The 19,896-nt window shown below is 40.8% G+C and overlaps 1 protein-coding gene across 1 annotated transcript; it reads right to left on the reverse strand.

Moving 5' to 3' along the window:
- Positions 1 to 8,525: 8,525 nt before the first annotated feature.
- Positions 8,526 to 10,163, reverse strand: ZNF891 (zinc finger protein 891). The gene has a single exon (XM_052654339.1). It carries the CDS (start codon positions 10,161 to 10,163, stop codon positions 8,526 to 8,528), a length of 1,638 nt encoding a protein of 545 aa, XP_052510299.1.
- Positions 10,164 to 19,896: the final 9,733 nt, after the last annotated feature.

Consider the following 19,896-nt stretch of genomic DNA (forward strand, 5'->3'; position numbering starts at 1 on the left):
GCAGGTCAGGTGATCTGGTATTCCCATTGCTTTCAGAATTTTCCAGTTTATTGTGATCCACACAGTCAAAGGCTTTGGCATAGTCAATAAAGCAGAAATAGATGTGTATCTGGAACTCTCTTGCTTTTTCCATGATCCAGCAGATGTTGGCAATTTGATCTCTGGTTCCTCTGCCTTTTCTAAAACCAGCTTGAACGTCAGGGAGTTCACAGTTCACGTATTGCTGAAGCCTGGCTTGGAGAATTTTGAGCATCACTTTACTAGCGTGTGAGATGAGTGCAATTGTGCAGTTGTTTGAGCATTCTTTGGCATTGCCTTTCTTTGGGATTGGAATGAAAACAGACCTTTTCCAGTCCTGTGGCCACTGCTGAGTTTTCCCAATTTGCTGGCATATTGAGTGCAGCACTTTCACAGCATCATCTTTCAGGATTTGAAACAGCTCAACTGGAATTCCATCCCCTATGTAGTCAATCACTTTTGTAATCTTTATGGCACCTGATGTAAACTACAATGTATAACCGGCTGACCTTTTAAATTATGAATCATGACTGTAACATGATTGTATCTCTCTTTAACATTTCCCAGGCTAGGCTTAAGGAATTTGGGGATGTGGGTTTGAGCATGTACACTTAAGGTATATAAGGTTTTCACAAAAGTTGGTCAAGGTCCCTGGCTAAACAGGAAATCTGTCTCAGACCCACCAGGGTAATAAACTGCACTCCACTATCCACGTTGTCCTTCTGAGTGAGTTTGCTCCCTGGAGTGTTTGGCTACAACACAGCCTTTGTATCTCAAGCCTACCCTGATATCAGATAAACTCCAAAAGGCAAATGGAGTATTAGCCATGACCACCTCACAAATAGAGATTGCTGATAAGGTATTCAGAAACAGAGATGTGGAGGCAAAAAAGGAAGCTGATAAAAAACAGAGAGAAGATAACAAGAGAACCAATCAGAGGACCATGGTAGTGGCCACGACCTTGGGAAGACCCCTCCCTGGGCCTTCCCCCAAACCTCCACCCCCTCTAAATCAGAGTTGTTCTCCTGGCAAGCTTCCTGCAAGGAAGCCCAGGACAGCCCTGCAACCAAACCAATGTGCCTGATGCTAGAGCTTTGGTCATTGGAAAAATGAATGCCCCCAGAATAACAGGGAAAAAGAACTGGCATCAGCCGTTATAGGGCTGGCCAGACTAGAGACTGAATAGGGGTGCCAGGGCTCAAAGACACAAGGTCCCTTGTGAATAACCCATGGTAAAACTAAAAGTGGGGGACCAAATTATTGACTTTATGGTGGATAATGGAACAGAAATGTCAGTGGTGACCAAACCAGTGGCACCCCTGTCAGAAAAGGCCAATGCCATAGAAGGAATAACCGGAGAAAAGCTAATCAGACCATTTTGTCTACCCTGGAAATGCCAGATGGGAGGACATCAAGTCACTCATGAATTCCTGTATATTCCTGAATGCCCAGTACCTCTGTTGGGGAGAGACTTATTGTCTAAATTGGGGCACAAGTGACCTTTTCCCCCCAAGACAGGCCCACTCTCTGGGTGGGCTCAACCACCTATTTACTCTCCCTCCCGATAACCCCTCAAGATGAATGGAGGTTGAAACCAGATGGGCTAAACAATCATGAGAGAGAGCTGATCTGACAATTCCCTGAGATTTGGGCAGAATATACCCCGTACCCCACCCCTCCGCCCCCGCCAGGCTCACCCAATATCAAGCTCCGGTGGTAACAGAATTCAAACCCAGTGCCATACCAGTCAGGAAACGTCAGTACCTGCTACCTTTGGAGGCCAGAGTTGACATCTTGCCACATATTAATAAGCTATGACAGGCGGGCATCCTGATTGAATGCCAGTCAGCAGGGAACACACCAATCCTACCTGTAAAGAAGGAAGAGGTCTAGACTACAAGCCTGTGCAGGACCTCAGACTGGTCAAACAAGCAGCTGTAACCCTATACCCCACTGTTTCTAACCCCTATACCTTGCTCAGCCTCCTCCCACGGAGTGCTAAGATCTATACTCGCCTGGATCTAAAAGACGCAATTTTTTTGTTTCTGCATTGCTCCAGTATCTCAGCCCATTTTTGCCTTTGAATGGGAAGATCTAGCAGGGGGCACCAAGTGACAACTCACTTGGACTCGCCTCCTGCAAGGATTTAAGAATTCCCGACCATTTTCGGGGAAGCCTCGGCTTCCGACCTGGACTCATTTCACCCAGAAAGATTTAGATGCTGGCTGTAATAGTACTAGACGACCTGCTGTTGGTTGCAGAGAATAAAGAGGCCACCCCGCAATGGCGGGGAAAACCGACTGGCAGATAAAGCCGCAAAACAAGTGGCTGCGGAATTTGGAGGTGCTGGGGGTGCGACTGTTAAGACTCTTGTGCTCTCGAGAATGCCCGAGTTAACTTCAGCTCTCCCACACTATACCCTGGCCCAAGACCAGCTGGCTGAAACAGAAAGGGCCACCAAAAGTGAAAAGGGTTTGTGGGAACTGCTGGATCACAGGCTGCTAGTTCCCGAGGCATTAGCCCCTTCATTAGTGTCTCAGGTACACCAGACTACCCACTTGGGACATGACAAAATGGAAAAACTAATTTGGAGATATTTCTTAATACCACGGCTTTCTTCCCTGTGTAAAATGGAATCCCAGAACTGTTCTGCTTGCTCAGAGGTCAATGCTGCCCCAGACATAAGCAGAACTCTCCAGGAATACAGTTAAAGGACACTGTGCCCTTTGAACATTTAGAAGTGGACTTTACTGAGATGAAACCCTGCCAACATGATCATTATTTACTGGTCATGGTATGTACCTTCTCAGGATGGGTGGAGGCCTTCCCCACCTGAACTGAAAAAGCAAATGAAACGGCTTGCTGTCTGCCTCAGGATATAATCCCCAGATTCAGGTTCCCACCCAGTATATGATCAGACAATGGCCCTGCTTTCGTAGCTGATTTAATTCAACAGGTATATAAAGCTCCAAATGTCAAATGGAAATTACATACAGCATATAGGCCCGAGTTCCAAAATGGTGGAAAGAACTAACCAAACCCTTAAAGAATCACTTTCAAAATGGATTATAGAGACTGATTATCCATGGATGGACTTACTTCCGGTGGCCTTGCTCAAATTAAGAGTGACCCCGCATTCCCACAGTTATTCTCCTTATGAAATTGTCTATGGGAAACACACTCCCATAGTAAGACAGGTATTAGCAAATTTGCCACAGGTAAGAGGGGATGGGATTTCACGCAAATGGAACAATTAAGTAAGGTAATAAACCAGGTAACTAAGTTTGTCCAAGAAAGGGTGCCATTCCCCCTTGGGGAACAGATTCATGAATTTGTGCCCAGTGATCAAGTGTGGGTCAAGGACTGGAAGCATGATTCTCTGGCCCCACACTGGAAGGGTCCATACACTGTTGTTCTAACTACACCTACAGCAGTTAAAATTGCAGGTGTCACTCCCTGGATCCATTACACAAGGGTGAAGAGGACATACCACGCAGACCTGGAGGATGCTGAGTGGACTGCACAGAAGGACCCCACTGATCCCCATGAAATCAAGATCATCTTAAAAATAAAAAAAGAAAAAATGAAGCTCTGCTATCAACTCCTGCTACATGGACTTTCCTGTATCATCTTGGGACTAACCATAATTTCAACACAAAACATTTTTATCTCATGGCACATTCCTATGCAAACTTCCATAACACTTCTAACTGTTGGGTTTGTGGGGCAATGCCTTTATCAGTAATGGATAGATTCCCTTGGTGGGTGTCTCCCCTCCACAGAGGGGACTTTAGCCCCCTCTGTTCCTTTTTGAGATAACAAAGAAACAACAATCTTTCTTTGGTAACTCACAACCTGTCACTTCTTTCTTGGTGTAAACTGAAATCTAATCAGATTGACCAAGGCCATGAGGTGACATTTGATGTAAATGCAAGCTTTACAGAAGTGACAAAAGCCTATACTTTTTACTTTAAAAATAGTAAAGATAAGAACTCCATGGCCAATAAAAGGGGCCAATCCATCAGGTACTTTGAACAGTTTTACCAGATATGGGGTGAATATTTTTGGATGACTCCAGAAAAAGGCCAGCTTATTGTCCCTACCCCTATCTGCTGGGAACAAAGGGAACAAAAGATTGGATTTGGTGACCATGCTGTAGATCCAAAAGAATTGAAATACATGGGATACTTATCTTCTGAGCAATGTAAACAAATATTAGAGGTCACCTATTGCCCAGATTTACCAGCTCGCTGGCCTGGCTCAGACTGGAAAAACAACCCTGGGATCCGATGGGTGGCCCCTAACAGCACTCAATGGCTGTGCGGGTCAAATTTATGGCCTTGGCTTCCAGCCGGTTGGGTCAGCCACTGCACTTTAGGATTTGCCTTTGCTCGTGGAATTATTAAGCCATCCTTAAAACAAGCCCCAGTAAATTTGCTGTATTTACATGTGCAGTGGGCAAGGTCTGTATTTCAGTGGTACGATTACTTAGCTGCCTTGTTCATACCATCTAGAGGAACAACAGATATTATAATTAAAGTAGAAGCTCTAACTAATTTCAAGAAACAGGCCCTCCTGGACAACACAAAGGCTATCCAAGCTTTAAATGAAGAACAAATACAAATAAGAAGGGCAGTGATTCAAAATCGGATGGCTTTAGACATACTTACAGCCACCCAAGGATGGACCTGTGCTATAATTAAAATTGAATGTTGTGTATATATTCCTGATTTATCTGGCAATGTATCAGCTGCTCTAGATAACAGGAAAAACCAGGTAAAATCGATGTTTAATGATAACCCTCCTTTTTGGACTTCTGTTTGCCCATGGATAAAGGGCAATTAGTGGAAGACTATGCTAATCATTGTTATAGTTGCTCTGTTAATTTTGTTATGTGGACCTTGTATTCTCCAGTGTATTGTCTGGTTGGTGTCACTGAGACTGGCTGCATTCACCCAAATATATACCAAATATATCCCTATGAGTGATGCTCATACTAGAAGTTGAGAGCATCAAGAGGGGGAAATGAAGAAGGAAAGGAGCAGGTTGCCCTGACTGGACTGACTCCATCTTTAAAAGAAAAGGTACTCCATCTTACACTCTTGGCAAACTTTAGACTGCATACTTGGGAAGCCATAGAGATAAAATGCCAATGGCTGAGCAGGCCTCCCAGGTGGATAAAAACCAGGCCAGGCAGACCCCATAGCTAGACCTCCTGGAGCCAGAAGGAACGCAACGTCCACCGTGTAATCTTAATAATACTTACTGATGTAGACCAAACTATGTCCAGATAGCTTTAGAATGTAAATTCATGGCTGTAACCTGACTGTATCTCTTACTAACATTGTCCAGAGTGGACTTTGGAGAATTTGAGGATGTGGGCTTGGACATGTACACTTTGGGTATAAAAGGTTGTCACAAAAATCGGTTGGGGACCCACTGGTGTAATAAACTGCACTTCAGGGGACTTCCCTGGTGGTCCAGTGGCTAAGCCCCCAAGCTCCCAATGCAGAGGGTCTGGGTTTGATCCCTGGTCAGGGAACTAGATGCCACATTCCACAACTAAGAGCTGGCATGCTGTAACTAAAGATCCCACATGCCGCAATTAAAAGATCCTGAGTGCTGCAACTAAGAGCTGGGGAAGCCAAAATTAATCAAGTTTAAAAAAATAAACAAACAAACCGCACTCCACCATCCACACCGTCCTTCTGATTGAGTTTGCTTCCTGTAACGTTTGGCTATAACACCTTGACCAAACCTCTTTTCAGCAACTTCCCTATCTTTCTCCTACTATCCAAATTCGTCCATGTTTATTCTTTACTTCCTCATCCTTTGTCATTAAACTCATCCCAATCTACCACCCATCCTCAACATATCATTCAGTATTTACACCTAGTTCAGTTCAGTTCAGTTCAGTCGCTCGGTCATGTCTGACTCTGCGACCCCATGAATCACAGCACGCCAGGCCTCCCTGTCCATCACCAACACCCGGAGTTCACTCAAACTCATGTCCATCGAGTTGGTAATGCCATCCAGCCATCTCATCCTCTGTCATCCCCTTTTCCTCCTGCCCCCAATCCCTCCCAGCATCAGGGTCTTTTCCAATGAGTCAACTTTTCACATGAGGTGGCCAAAGTACTGCAGTTTCAGCTTTAACATCATTCCTTCCAAAGAAAACCCAGGACTGATCTCCTTCACACCTAAGGTCAATGATAATCTTCATGTTGCCTTTTTTTTTTTTTAAGAATTCATCTACTTAACCTCGTCAGTCAGTCAGTCAGTTCAGTCACTCAGTCATGTCCGACTCTTTGCAACCCCATGAATCACAGCACGCCTGGCCTCCCTGTCTATCACCAACTCCCGGAATTCACTCAAACTCATGTCCATCGAGTCGGTAATGCCATCCAGCAATCTCATTCTCTGTTGTCTTCTTTTCCTCTTGCCCCCAATCCCTCCCAGCATCAGAGTCTTTTCCAATGAGTCAACTCTTTGCATGAGGTGGCCAAAGGACTGGAGTTTCAGCTTCAGCATCACTCCTTCCAATGAACACCCAGGATTGATCTCCTTTAGGATGGACTGGTTGGATCTCCTTGCAGGCCAAGGGACTCTCAAGAGTCTTCTCCAGCACCACAGTTCAAAAGCATCAATTCTTCAGCGCTCAGCTTTCTTCACAGTCCAACTCTCACATCCACCCATGACCACTGGAAAAACCATAGCCTTGACTAGATGGACCTTTGTTGGCAAAGTAATATCTCTGCTTTTCAATATATTATCTAGGTTGGTCATAACTTTCCTTCCAAGGAGTAAGTGTCTTTTAATTTCATGTCTGCGATCACCATCTCCAGTGATTTTGGAGCCCAAAAAAATAAAGTCAGCCACTGTTTCCCCATCTATTTCCCATGAAGTGATGGGACCAGATGCCATGATCTTAGTTTAACCTCCTAGCAGCATTTAAACAACCGACTTTGCCTTCCTCCTTCAAACACTAATTTGTTCTGGTTTAGTAAAATTCTAGTTTTACTTACTTTAGATATAGGTCTCCGTGGTCAGTGGTAGACATTCTCTTTTCACACTATCCATTTTCCCTGTGCAATTTTAGTAACCTCCACAAAACCCATTACCCAGTCTATCTCCTGATGTTGCTAAAATTGTATCTCCATCCTAGACATCTCCTCATGTCCAGATCAACATATAAGCCTGCTCATCTAATGTCTCATATAACATGAGCATGACAAATTGCAACTACTGCTTTTTACTTCCATCATAAGTTCCTCATTCTGTATTTTGTTTCTTAATAAATTAGAGCTACTCTGGTCAGTATCTGTAAGACCAAGTAGCAAATCTCAAGGGTTCATTCAGTATTTAAAATTGGTAACTTCCCCTTTACTTGAAGACACACTGGTTTTCTCATGCTGAAATGTCGGGATTTCCTTCCTGCTTCTCTGACACCTGCTTTCAATGACCTCAGCTCCATCCACTCTACACTAAGCCCAAAAGATCTATCAACATATCACTTCCATTCCTCCCTTTTCTATGGTCTTATCCAAATTTGTACAGTCAGCATAAAATATTTAACTACAAACCTTGTGACCTTTGTCTTTTTTTAAAAACAAGATTACTGTATTGACTCTATTCCAATAGGCTTATTTTTCTCATATAAAAATATGCCAAAATATAAGCAGTGTAGTGCTGGTACAACTATTTGAAGATATCTTTGTGAAACCAGGATCTCTCTGACATCATCCTTATTTAGGCCACGCTTGTCATCCTCCTGGTCACAAGATGGCTCATTCAGCTTTATGAGTGCAAAATCCAAAGGGAGAAGACTAGGGAAGACAGAATGACAAAGTGCAAAAGGCAAAGAGAAAACACTAGATAGACCTGTCCCCAGTAATACTGTCTATATTTGATTCATCAGGAATGAGGGGAATGGCTCCACATGGCAGCAAAGCTGCTGAAAAGAGTTCTATAATTAGACATGTTGATATAAGCTAAAATAGGATTGCCAGTAGGGAGGGATGAACTGAATATTCATTTAGCTACTAGCAATATCTGTCACACCAGGCCAGAAAGCAACTCTCAAGAAAATGCTAGTAAAGTAGTATCATATAGTTCAGATACTTTGAACTTAATGCAATTAACTTAATCAATAAGGTAACTGCAAACATATTAAAAACACAATTTTAAACAGTTATGTATCAAAAAAGACAACATCATAGTGAATATTAGACAACACTTAGATTTAAAAACACGTGTATACCTGTGGCAGATACATGTTGATGTATGGCAAAACCAATACAATATTGTAAAGTAATTAACCTCCAATTAAAATAAATAAATTTATTTTTTAAAAAAACAAATTATCTTAGACCAAAATGTGTTATATAGCTATAGGTGTGTTTATAGGGCTATTGATAGCCTCAAATGCTTATTTTAGAGGACACTGAAACAATGACCTTGAAATCCACCTTAAGACAATGAAAAAGGCAACCTCACATTCTTAACTGTTACAGGGTTTCTCTTCCAGTATGAATTCTCTTATGTATAATAAGTGAAGAACTCTGACTGAAGGTTTTTCCACATTGAATACATTCATAGGGTTTCTCTCCAGTATGAGTTCTCACATGTCTTCTAAGAGAAGAGGAAACACTGAAGGTTTTCCTACATTCCTTACATTCATAGGGTTTCTCCCCTGTATGAGTTCTCACATGCATTCTAAGAGATGAGAGACCACTAAAAACCTTCCCACAGTCAGTGCATTCATAAAGATTCTCTCCAGTGTGTATTTTCTTGTGAACTTTAAGGTGAGAGCTTGTGTTGAAGGCTTTTCCACAGTCATCACATTCATAGCGTTTCTCCCCACTGTGTATTCTCTTGTGCACTATAAGGTAAGAACTTGTGCCAAAGGATTTTCCACAATGATTACACTCATAAGGTTTCTCTCCAGTGTGAGTTCTCACATGAACCTTAAGAGATGTTTTTTGACTGAAAGCTTTTCCACACTGATTACATTCATAAGGTTTCTCACCAGTGTGAGTTCTTACATGTCTCCTTAGGGTTGAGGAATCATTGAAGATTTTCCCACATTCTTTACATTCATATTGTTTCTCACTCATGTGACTTCTCTGGTGCAAAATAAGATTAGAAATCCTTTTGAAAGTTTTTCCACACTGATTACATTCATGTTTCTCTTCAGTAGGAGTTTGCTCCTGTTGCTCAAGGGATGAATGATGACAAAAGATTTTGTTTTTATTACATTCACAGGAATTCTCCACCATGCAAAAATTGTTGCATATAGGAAGCATATTATTATGTTTGAAGTGTGTGTCACATTTGCAACATGTGTACACTCTCTGTGCTATTTGAGTTCTTTCAAGATGCCACAGAGTTCTGTCATATTCATGACTTCCACAGAGCCTCTCACTTACAGAGATATTTTCAAAATTGTTTAGGGTTGGATTATGTTTCAAACACTCAATATTTAAGTAACATTTATGGCAATGTTTACTGGTAGAAACTCTCCTTGAAAAAACAAGTGCTGATCTAAGTTTAGAGTTTTCCTCTAATTCATGATAGTCAAACAATCTCTCCTGAGATGCTGTCTTCTTTTGAGTAAATGTCACTTGCCTCAAAATTCCCTCTGGGATCTTGTGCTGTTTTCTGATCCTACCGCATTCCCAGTCTTCTTTTAATATAGAAGACAAATCATCCATTGTGAATCTTATTATTTTCATGCCACCAGATGATTTTTCACCCAAAATATTCTGATCAGAAGTTGACTCTTTGGTTTTGAATTGAATCTCCCAGTCTGAACAGGTGCCTTGGGGAATTCTGCTTTTCACAGTTCTTATGTCTTCTTGACCCAACAGGGAGATCACAGGCTTGCATAATTGATATTCCACTAAGGTGAGATTTATATAGTTTTCCAACATCACATCTCTGTACATACTTCTCTGAGCAGAGTCCAGCATCATCCACTCCTCCTGCGTGAACTCCACAGCCACATCTTTAAAAGACATTGGTCCCTGTAACCAAGTTGCTGGAAATCCTGGCACTATCCTTTCCCCCTTAGTATTTCTCATATAGAAACAGGCAGAGTCCTGTGCAGGCAGCGCCCATATTGAGGATAGGTCAGTGGCTGCCATCTTGAGCATTTGAATGTGACATCCACCTGCACAACAGGGCTGAGAGATCTGGATACTTCTTTTTTTGTTTCTCTGGTCCGATCAGGTCAGGAATGCATTTCACTGGGTGTCCTCCCTGTAGCCAAAAAGGCAGGTTCGGGTAAAAGAAGAAAGGTAAAAACAGGGTTCCATGGGAAGCAAGGTAAAAAAAAAAAAAAAATTGTAGACCCTCCCCTGTACCTTCCAGCAAGGTCTCATCAATTTAAAACATTTATTGGGATTTGTATTGATATGCAATATAGTCATCTTTGGCCCCCTTCTAAAACTGCCGCCTTGGTAATTTATACTGGTTTCTCCTGTAGACTACTACTCAGCTCTGGGTAGAAAAACAAGATTTTAAAAAATTGAAGTCAAAGAGAATCAGTTTAAAAAGGCACAGTTTCTTGAATTTCATGCATACCTTACTACTTTTTCAGTTCACTTTTTAAAATAAAAAATAATTTTCCTGCTAATCACAACTGTTTTATGTAAATTTATTTATTGTATATGTAACTAAGTATTTACCTAAACAACCTTACATATAATTAATAGGACTAATGATTTGGCTGCTACCCTACTTATAATTTTATTGGAGCTGTTTAAGGTAAACGTGACTTTGAAACAAATGTTCATTTGATTACCTTCAATTTAATCTCTGTCCCCAAAGTCCATATTTCCTTATGATAATTCATTCTATCTAAAACTTGAATGGGGTTAACAAAGAGGCATGAGCTATGTTCTAAGTTTTGAGACTGAGGCCTTTAAATTTCAGATGGTACAATACTTCCTGAATAATTTTTATAATATAAATATTGAAACAACTGACACTTTATGTGAATAGAAATGAGGAATGCTTGGAGACTTTAAGGATCACAAGAAATCATGCAATAATATATTATGCTAATATTTTTACAAATCTCACTTTTTTAAGGTTAGTTAATAACTTTCAAATATAAGACTTCTATCTCAGTATTATACTCTAATAGAGTTCAGGTTTAATGGACAAAATTAGAGAACTCACATTTTTATTTAGACAAAGATTGTCAACAGGTAGATTTTATGTACCTAATCTAGAAGTGTACATAAGACTGTCATTTTAATGTAAATCATATAGAAATATACATCTGATTTGTTCCTTGCCAGGTATCCTGAGTATCCAGAACACTCCCCATCATACATGCCCAGAACTGACTCAATTAACAACTACAAACTGAAATTAATCACTACCATTTAAAATTGAATCAGAAGTCCAATATCTATCCCAAAAGATTTTGAGCCCAAAACTTTCAAGGGAAAAATCATTTTACCAAATAGAAGAAAAAAATCTGTGCTTCTCGAATTACTCATGAGACTAGTAAAATCTTGCAAGGATGGTACAAAGAAAGATTAAAGTGCAATCTTAATTATGAACATTGAAAAGTTCTAAGTAAAATATTAGTAAATTGAATATGGCAGTATATTAAAGTAATAATACAATGTCACATTCAAGCAGGGTTTAACCAGGAATGCAGGAATGGTTGAAAAGCAGAAAAACTATTATTGTTATTATAGTGTCAGGGTATAATGAACACTCTTGTATCCATCACTCTTGTTTTGAAACAGATCTGGGAATGACGTATCACTCATAAATATTTCAGAATTTATCTCTGAAATTAAAAACTCATAACCAAGATACTATTATCACACCTACAAAATTAGTAATAATTCCTTAATGTCAAACACACCAGGCAGTCTTGAAAATTTTCTGTTATCTCATAAATGTTTAACCCCTCTCCCACCTTGTTTCTTTGACTCATGGTTGAAATAACGTTCATACAATCTTACATTCTTTAATTTCAAGTTTGCCACAGAGAAACAATATCTCATTACTGTGATACAGCTCAGTAACAGATTAAGGTGTGCAGACAAAGGATGTCACAACAAAGGATGTTGTGGCCTTCAAGCCATCAGCCACTACAGCCACCCTAGACTATGTATCCTGAGGGGATTCAGCATGGAGAAATGCAGGATACTGACCCTAGATAGATAAGGTGCGTAGCAAAGGAATGATTACAACAAACCTGGACTCTTGCACCTTCTCATACACAAAAAGTGCTAAATTCATTAACCTGAGATATCTAGTTTTCTTTAATTAACAGTATTTTTTTGATGTTCCGACTACCAGGTCTTTCTTATAAAAACTCCTATATATCCTGGCTCCTCCCTTCTCTTTGGAGCAATCTCTCAAAGCTATTGAGAAGATCCACAGAATAAAATATAATTCTCAACTTTCAGGTTGTGTATTTTTTTCAGTTAACAGTTCTGGCAACCAACTAAGGGACCCAGAGTTGACTTCTCTCCTTCACATGAACTCTACAATGAGCCAGAGTCTTAGTACAGGCCTCCTGTGCCCACCTGCCTCCTCAAAGAATTCAAGTTTGAACTTGAATATGAGTATGGGTGAATCTCTCTTGGTTCTCCTGGTTCTCCCAATTACTTGCTAATGATACTGCATTTTATTTGGGGGTGTATAACAGGTACTTGGCTCACCAGGTGAAAGATACTAGGGTCGCTTGGTTGACAGACACTGTGAAAAAGAACCACTGCCACCACCCCTCTTCACATAGACAGTTGGAAGATCCTGGGGGACTCAGGATGAAAGACAGCAGGATTTGTTTAATTGAAAGACACTTAAACTAAGAAAGACACTGAGTAATCTGGGCTGAGTGGTTAGGTAAGAGGTTGACCTGATGTTTTTCCTCAAAAGGCTACCTTAACAAGAATTTGTCAGAATAAAAGTTAAAACATTACAATAGCTTTCAGCTCTGAAGAAGGGACATCTCATGGCCAGCAATGGCTTTCTCAGGCAACTGAGAAACTCGCAGAAGTGGTAAAGGCAAATCTTCATAGTGTCCAGCTGTCCCTATAGGGAAATCCATTCAACTTAACTTTAAAAACTTGCTCTCCTGGGGACAGAAATAAGAACTAGCCACTCTGTGATCAAAGCACCCTGATGGTCTTCTACTACCAGAGGGATAACTGAGACACATTAGAGGAGCAGAGAAGACTCTGGGGTAAAAACCTAGAGGAATTAAGCTCATAAGCAGCACACTGGTGCACCACAAAATTTCACTGGTAAATTTTATCCTCAACGAATTCAGTTTTAAAATGGGAAATAGATTCTCTCAGATAAGCTAGGGGAATCAGAAAGCCAACCTCCAACTAACACCCTAGCCAGATTTATGTACATACAGAGCCCATACTTGCAAGAACCTACTTAATTGGGGATTAAAGGAAATCTCACCCTGAAAATGACTATGATGGGGCCCTTTTCCTGCATACACAGTCAAGTTAGAGAAAGTTAGCTTGATAAAACATCTTTTCAGAATTATGACCTTAAAGATAAAAGCCCTTCTAGGGTGAACCTGCATTTCTCTTTCCTGTGTCTTTGAGACTAAACGTTCTATCTGTTCGTCTTGTGTGGTATATGTGTGTGTGACTTGAGAACTTGGTCTCTGCCATCCAAAAGGCACACATATCATGTTCATTTGATGACAAATAGACTGGGGTTCTGATCAGTCTTTCGTCTGACTGTACCAACTGTTAGGGGCTTTTTGCCATCCTAACCTTCATTGTGTCAGTCTGTACAATGAAGACCTTCACTTTCTTAAACTCTTTTTAGGAGTAAACCTTCTAGGCATCCTTTATACTGTCTTGTAGGGAAGCCTCTTGCATCTTATTAGTTTGAGTCACTACTATCATATATTTCATTAATGGCCAGATGATGGAGCCATCAAATGGAAGAAACTTCTGAACTGGTAAATTTTTAAAGAGCTCTCATTATAAACAGTTGTTTTCTTGGTACTTATGGGGGGAAATAAACCACATTAAATGGTGGAAAAATTATAAAATTATTTATACACACACATACACACACACACATAAGATGATTAACCTAAGAACTCTTAATTTAAAACAGACAAAAAAACAGTCTGCGAAGTCTTATTTGTGGCCTCTGCTTCCCCTCAATGGATATTACAGATGCTAATAAAAACAAGTTAATGTTAATTAGGTAAGTTAGCAAGAAATTTTAAAAAACTGAAGGGAAAGTCTACAAACTTTTTCCTAACAAGGGGAAATTTTAAAGTGACTCATCCCCAAAAAGATAAATCTCTCGATGGTTATTAAGAAATGGGATAAATAAAACAGACATTAAGGGAATTAAAACAAAAAGTTTTGATGCAATACTATCTCAGGTTGGATGAGCCAAAGGGATCCCCATTGGTTCCCAACATTAAAGGGCCCCAAACAAGTCCACCTTATTTACCCTGTTGTGACTCAGCTGGTAAAGCATCTGCCTGCAATGTGTGAGACCTGGGTTCGAGCCCTGGGTTGGGAAGATCCCGTGGAGAAGGGAAAGGCTACCCACTCCAGTATTCTGGTCTGGAGAATTCCATGGACTATATAGTTCATAGGGTCGCCAAGAGTCAGACACGACTCAACTTTCACCTTTACTTCAACACAGATACAGCACATAATTCCATAAATTTCAGATTATGGGCTTCCCTGGTGGCTCAGAGGTTAAAGCATCTGCCTCCAATGCGGGAGACCCGGGTTCGATCCCTGGGTCAGGAAGAGCCCCTGGAGAAAGAAATGGCAATCGACTCCAGTATTATTGCCTGGAGAATCCCATGGACAGAGAAGCCTAGTAGGTTACAGTCCACGGGGTCGCAAAGAGTTGGACACAACTGAGCGACTTCACCTTCACCTCAGGAGATAGATGGCCCTCAGGGCAAACAATTGGAGTTTCATTCTCTGTGGATCCATACTCCAAGATGAAAACAGCAGGACAACTGAGGAAGCTGGGCCTTGGCCAGACAAAAGATAAGTGACCACTTATTTTTCATTCTTAAAGTCAGGAGGATTCCCCAACTACACAAACACAGAAAAGTTCCTTAGGGGACAAAAACTAGGGGGTGCCATCCCATAGCAAATGAGGCTAACTACCCATAGGCCTCTGCTGTAGCACCTATCTTGGCTAAGAGATGCGTGGGAGGATCCTGAGACATACCAAATATGTACTCCAAATCAGGCAAATCAAAAAGGACTGACCAAAGGAAAACCAGAAGAAATGCTCCATGTAAATGATTTAAACTGCCCCAAGGGTGCAACTCTCTGAGTCCACCCATGTGTCTATACACAAGTAATGGATTCTTTTTTCCTCCTAATAAACACTTTACTTGTTTCACTACTTTCCATCTTTGTGGGATTTATTTTCTGCAAAGCTGAAGCGCCAGGGCCTTACCACTGACCACTAGTCTAATCCCTAGGATTCGGTGCTCTCAGTCCCACAACTCAACCTCAATCTCTGTCCACGAACTGAAGCTGTTGCAGCCCAAGGCCACCGAGATCAAACCAAACACACACACACACACACACACACACACACACACATAAAGGGCTAGAAAAAATTAACACTGAGATAGCTGACCAACAATTACTTGGGGCAACAGGCCAATTAACCAAGTTAAAAGATTGACAAAAAAAGGCCTGAGTCCCTTGGTTCAACCCTTTACTAGGGACCCCAGAACATTTTACATAAAATAGATAAAAGGTCAGGGGATAAAAGAAGGCAAAGCTTCTATGACTCCTTGTAAGACCAAGACTTGTTGATAGGCTTCCTTTACTGTTGGGGACCAATGGGTACTATGTCGCCTGCTTGGTATTGTTATTATAAGACAGCATGTAGATATGCCCCTCAAGAAATATTAAACTTACTAAAGGAAACCAATAGAGTCATACAATATAAAGTAAAAACTGGGACCAATATTCAGGGACTAACAAAATTAATAACATAGATTTTGTTCTGGGTCTAATCTGTGCACTCAGAGGGCCTTTGTTGAATGCCTTACTCAAGCTTTTGAAGACAGTGAACCCTAAAGTTCTATGAATAGTACACAGAACTCTTAATTTTCAGTTTATTTGGAAATCATCTCACCCCAAATCTGATTCATAGCCTACTTAAAGGTTTATTAAGGACAAACAGAAATCTTAAAATTTTTTTCCACAAATAATAAAGCCTTAATCATCTAAGCAAGCAAATTTAATTTATTCCCATTGTTAATTATAAACTAAATTTATATTGTAATACCTGATTCAGAACTAAGTTTTTTAAGTGATGCTATGAGATCTCTAGTTTTGTCTATTTATATGTGTGTGTACACATTATACATATAGATGTCTCTACCTTCAGAAAATATTATCAAAATTAAACTTATAAAGAGTTCTATTTAATTGGCTTATAAGTAAGCACTTACAAATTAAATATTTCAAAATATAAAAGAAACTGGTCAGAATGAATTCCAGGCTCACATGATCTAGAGGAAATACTCAATATTAATTAACATCTGGTATTAAAGCTAGCTTAAGCTTGCTGGTTTATGCAATATAGACAGGTCTTATTTTTATTGTACCTAGGTTTATTGAAGGTCAATATGTTCATGTTATTTCTGTTGCAGATTTGTTAGCAAAAAATTAACTTCGTAGGATGGTATTTTCATAACTTATAAAAGTAAATGAGGTAAGAGTTTTCAAGTGAACTCTTTAGGAATAATTATATATCTAAAATAGTTTCTCCTGATTTTTAGTAACTTGAGTTTTGCTAAGTTAAGCTAAATGATGGGAATTCATTAAATAGCCAGGTCATTTCAGGTAAGATAAAACACGTGAACAGTAACAGGTAAACAGGTCTAAATTTACCTCCTTTTGTCTCCTTATGAGACAGAAACTAAAGATGTTTGGGATTTTTAGACACATGTCTTATAAGACACTGAAGAAAGAAATCAGAAAATTTATGTTACTAGGGGTTATGGAAAATTCCAAGTTTGCCAACCAGGAAATGCTGCTATGACAAACAGTTCACAACTACATACTGCATGTCCGTTTTCCCTAGAGATTAAGGTTTTAAGGGTTAAAACTGAAATATAATTAATAAATATTAAGGAAAGCATTTTAATGTGCAAGGGAATTAGAATTTATGTTTTCAGTAAAAGAAGGTATGAAGAATAGAAGTGAATTTGTTGGGTAAATAAGGGTGATTTTGTCCTGTAGTTGCTTAATTCTTGATTAAAAAAAAAATAATAAGGGACAACCTAATATGGATACAGAAAGTTTTGGAAAGTTTGTAGAAAAGGAGCCCTGAAAAAGTAGTTTTGTACATGTCAAATTCTAACTAAAAAAAGTTCTTTTAACCTTTAGCCAACTCTGAGATGCTTCAAAGGAGCCCTGAGACATCTCACAGAGGAATATTAAACTAGGCTTACTTGGTATGTTGAATTACTTGAGAAGCATTGTCAGGTGATTGGAGATAAATCTTAGGTTATATTTTATCAGTAAATGTCATTAATACAGATATTCCAAAACTTATTTGGAATTTCTAAAAATATGGTATGTCCTGGTATAATGTTACCAGTCATAATTCTAGTTATTGAAATGTTTTATGTCACAGAAATATGCAAGTTTCTTGGCTATTGCCTTGTAATTAGACCTTTGACCATGTCATTCTAAGAAGAAGGCTTTTGTAAACAAAGATAAAACATTTATCTTTTTCTCTCTACCTGATCCTTCCATAATTTGGCTTCTCCAGCTGACTGACTCCAGATGACTTGGCCTATTATGTCAAGATTACAACTAGTTATACTAATCATTGTTTTAATTTGCTCGCTCTCATTTTCAAATTATTTATGCCTTGTGTCTCTCTCTGCTATGGTATTAATGTTACCAGTTGCATTATATTCTGTTTTACAAGACTGTTGTCTCTTGCATTACACAACGCGTAACCAGGCCTCCAACAAAATTAATATCTCAAAACAGTTAATCATATATATAACTCTACACATAATTAGTGTAATAGTACAACTCTAAATATGGTTAGAAGCAACAAGGGAAAACATCTACTGGATCATACTAATACAAGCAATCCAGAGAATTTTAGACGATCAACAGGGTCTAATCCAAAAAAACATAAAGTGAAAAAGTGAAAGTGTTAGTCGCTCTGTCCTGTCCCATTCTTTGTAACCCCATGGACTGTAGCAGGCTAGGTTCCTCTGTCCATGGAATTCTCCAGGCAAGAATATTGGAGTGTGTTGCCATTCCCTTCTCCGGGGGATTGAACCTGGGTCTCCTGCATTGCAGGCAGATTCTTTACCATCTGAGCCCCCAAGGACCAAACAAAAATCCTCAGCACATCAAATGGCCTATCAACAGAATCTTTTCCTGATTTAGGGATGAGAGCCTTCCCAGCACAGTGGACTAAATTGGTCATGCAGACTTCCCAAATGATCCAGTGATTAAGACTGCATTTCCACTGCAGGGGGCACAGGTTCTATCTCTGGGGTAGAAACTAAGATTCCACATGCCACGGCATAGTCAAAAAAAAAAAAGAATTGTCATGAAATGTTATGACCAAGACGAACCACTGTGTTACAAGAATGTCAACTGCCATATCAGCAAAGAATGCTGCAGCCTTCAGGTGATGTGGCCACTGCAGATCAGCACCCTGAAGGGATTCAGGATGGAGAAACAAAGGATACTGTCCCTGAAGAGTTAAAATCCTTATCAGAGAAATGCTTTCAATAAGCCCAGACTCTTACATCTTCCCATACATCAAAAAGAGCTAAGATCATTAACTTGATGTTTGGTTTTCTTTAATTAACGTAATTTTGTTTTAGTCTAACTACCTGGCTTTTATCGCAAATCTCCTGTATATCCTGGCTCCCCCCTTACCTCTTGGGAAGGTTCCTCAGAGCTGAGAGGCTGCGCCCTGGCTTAATTTCTCAACAGTACACCCCCTAAAAAAACCATAATTCTCAACTTTTAGGTTATGCTTTTTTTTTTTCAACTGACAGGTGTTAAGACGGACTGAAAAAAAAGCACCAGGATAAAGTAAGAAGTACAAGCTGGACACCTCTGCTCCTCTCACTCACGGAAGAAAGTCACTCTTCCCCAGCGCCTGGCGCTGCTCACCCCAAAACACCCACCCCGAGCCTGAGTCAGTCCCAGGAAACCCGGGCGACAAGAACGCCGCCCCCTACCCACGGCCGACGGCCTGGCGAACCCAGCAGCCCCTTGTCCCCTCTCCCTACCGCATCTCCTTGACGTCCGTGAGCCTACGCGCTCACCTGTCCTCAAGGTTCAAGCCCCCCGGGTCGGAACCACCAGGCCGCGGTGGAAAGGGAGCAGCGAGCACAAGGTGCAGGCAGCCGAGCCGATGCTCTCATCCGAGACCAGCAGAGCAGGGGCGCGCGCTCGCCTGGCCGCGGAGTCAGGGCCAGGACTACATTTACCAGGAGCCCCCGCGCCACCCTACGGAGCGTCTCTGGGTTTTGCGTTCGGATATGCTTCTCGGCTGGTCGTGAGTGGACGTGGAGCGCGTGCGCGAGGGGCTGGGGCGCGGCGTGGGCTGCTGGGGCCGGAGCAAGAGGCCGGGCGGGGCCCACGCTGCAGCGGCCTGCCCTGTGGACCCGCGAGGCGCGGGAGCCCGGCTGTGAGCTAGCAAGCAGAGCTGCTGCCTTTGTGACGGTTATTTTGCGCCTGCAGGTGCCGATCGTAGGTATGCATGGGAGGGCTGGACGTGGTTTGCTTGCTAGAGGACCGGGTACCGCGGTTTGCTCACCTCATCCCTGAGGTGGACGATCGTTTCACCAACAATGGTTCTTCCCTATGGTCTTCCTGGGCT

Source organism: Budorcas taxicolor, chromosome 17 (genome assembly GCF_023091745.1).
Source record: "Budorcas taxicolor isolate Tak-1 chromosome 17, Takin1.1, whole genome shotgun sequence".
NCBI lineage: Eukaryota > Metazoa > Chordata > Mammalia > Artiodactyla > Bovidae > Budorcas > Budorcas taxicolor.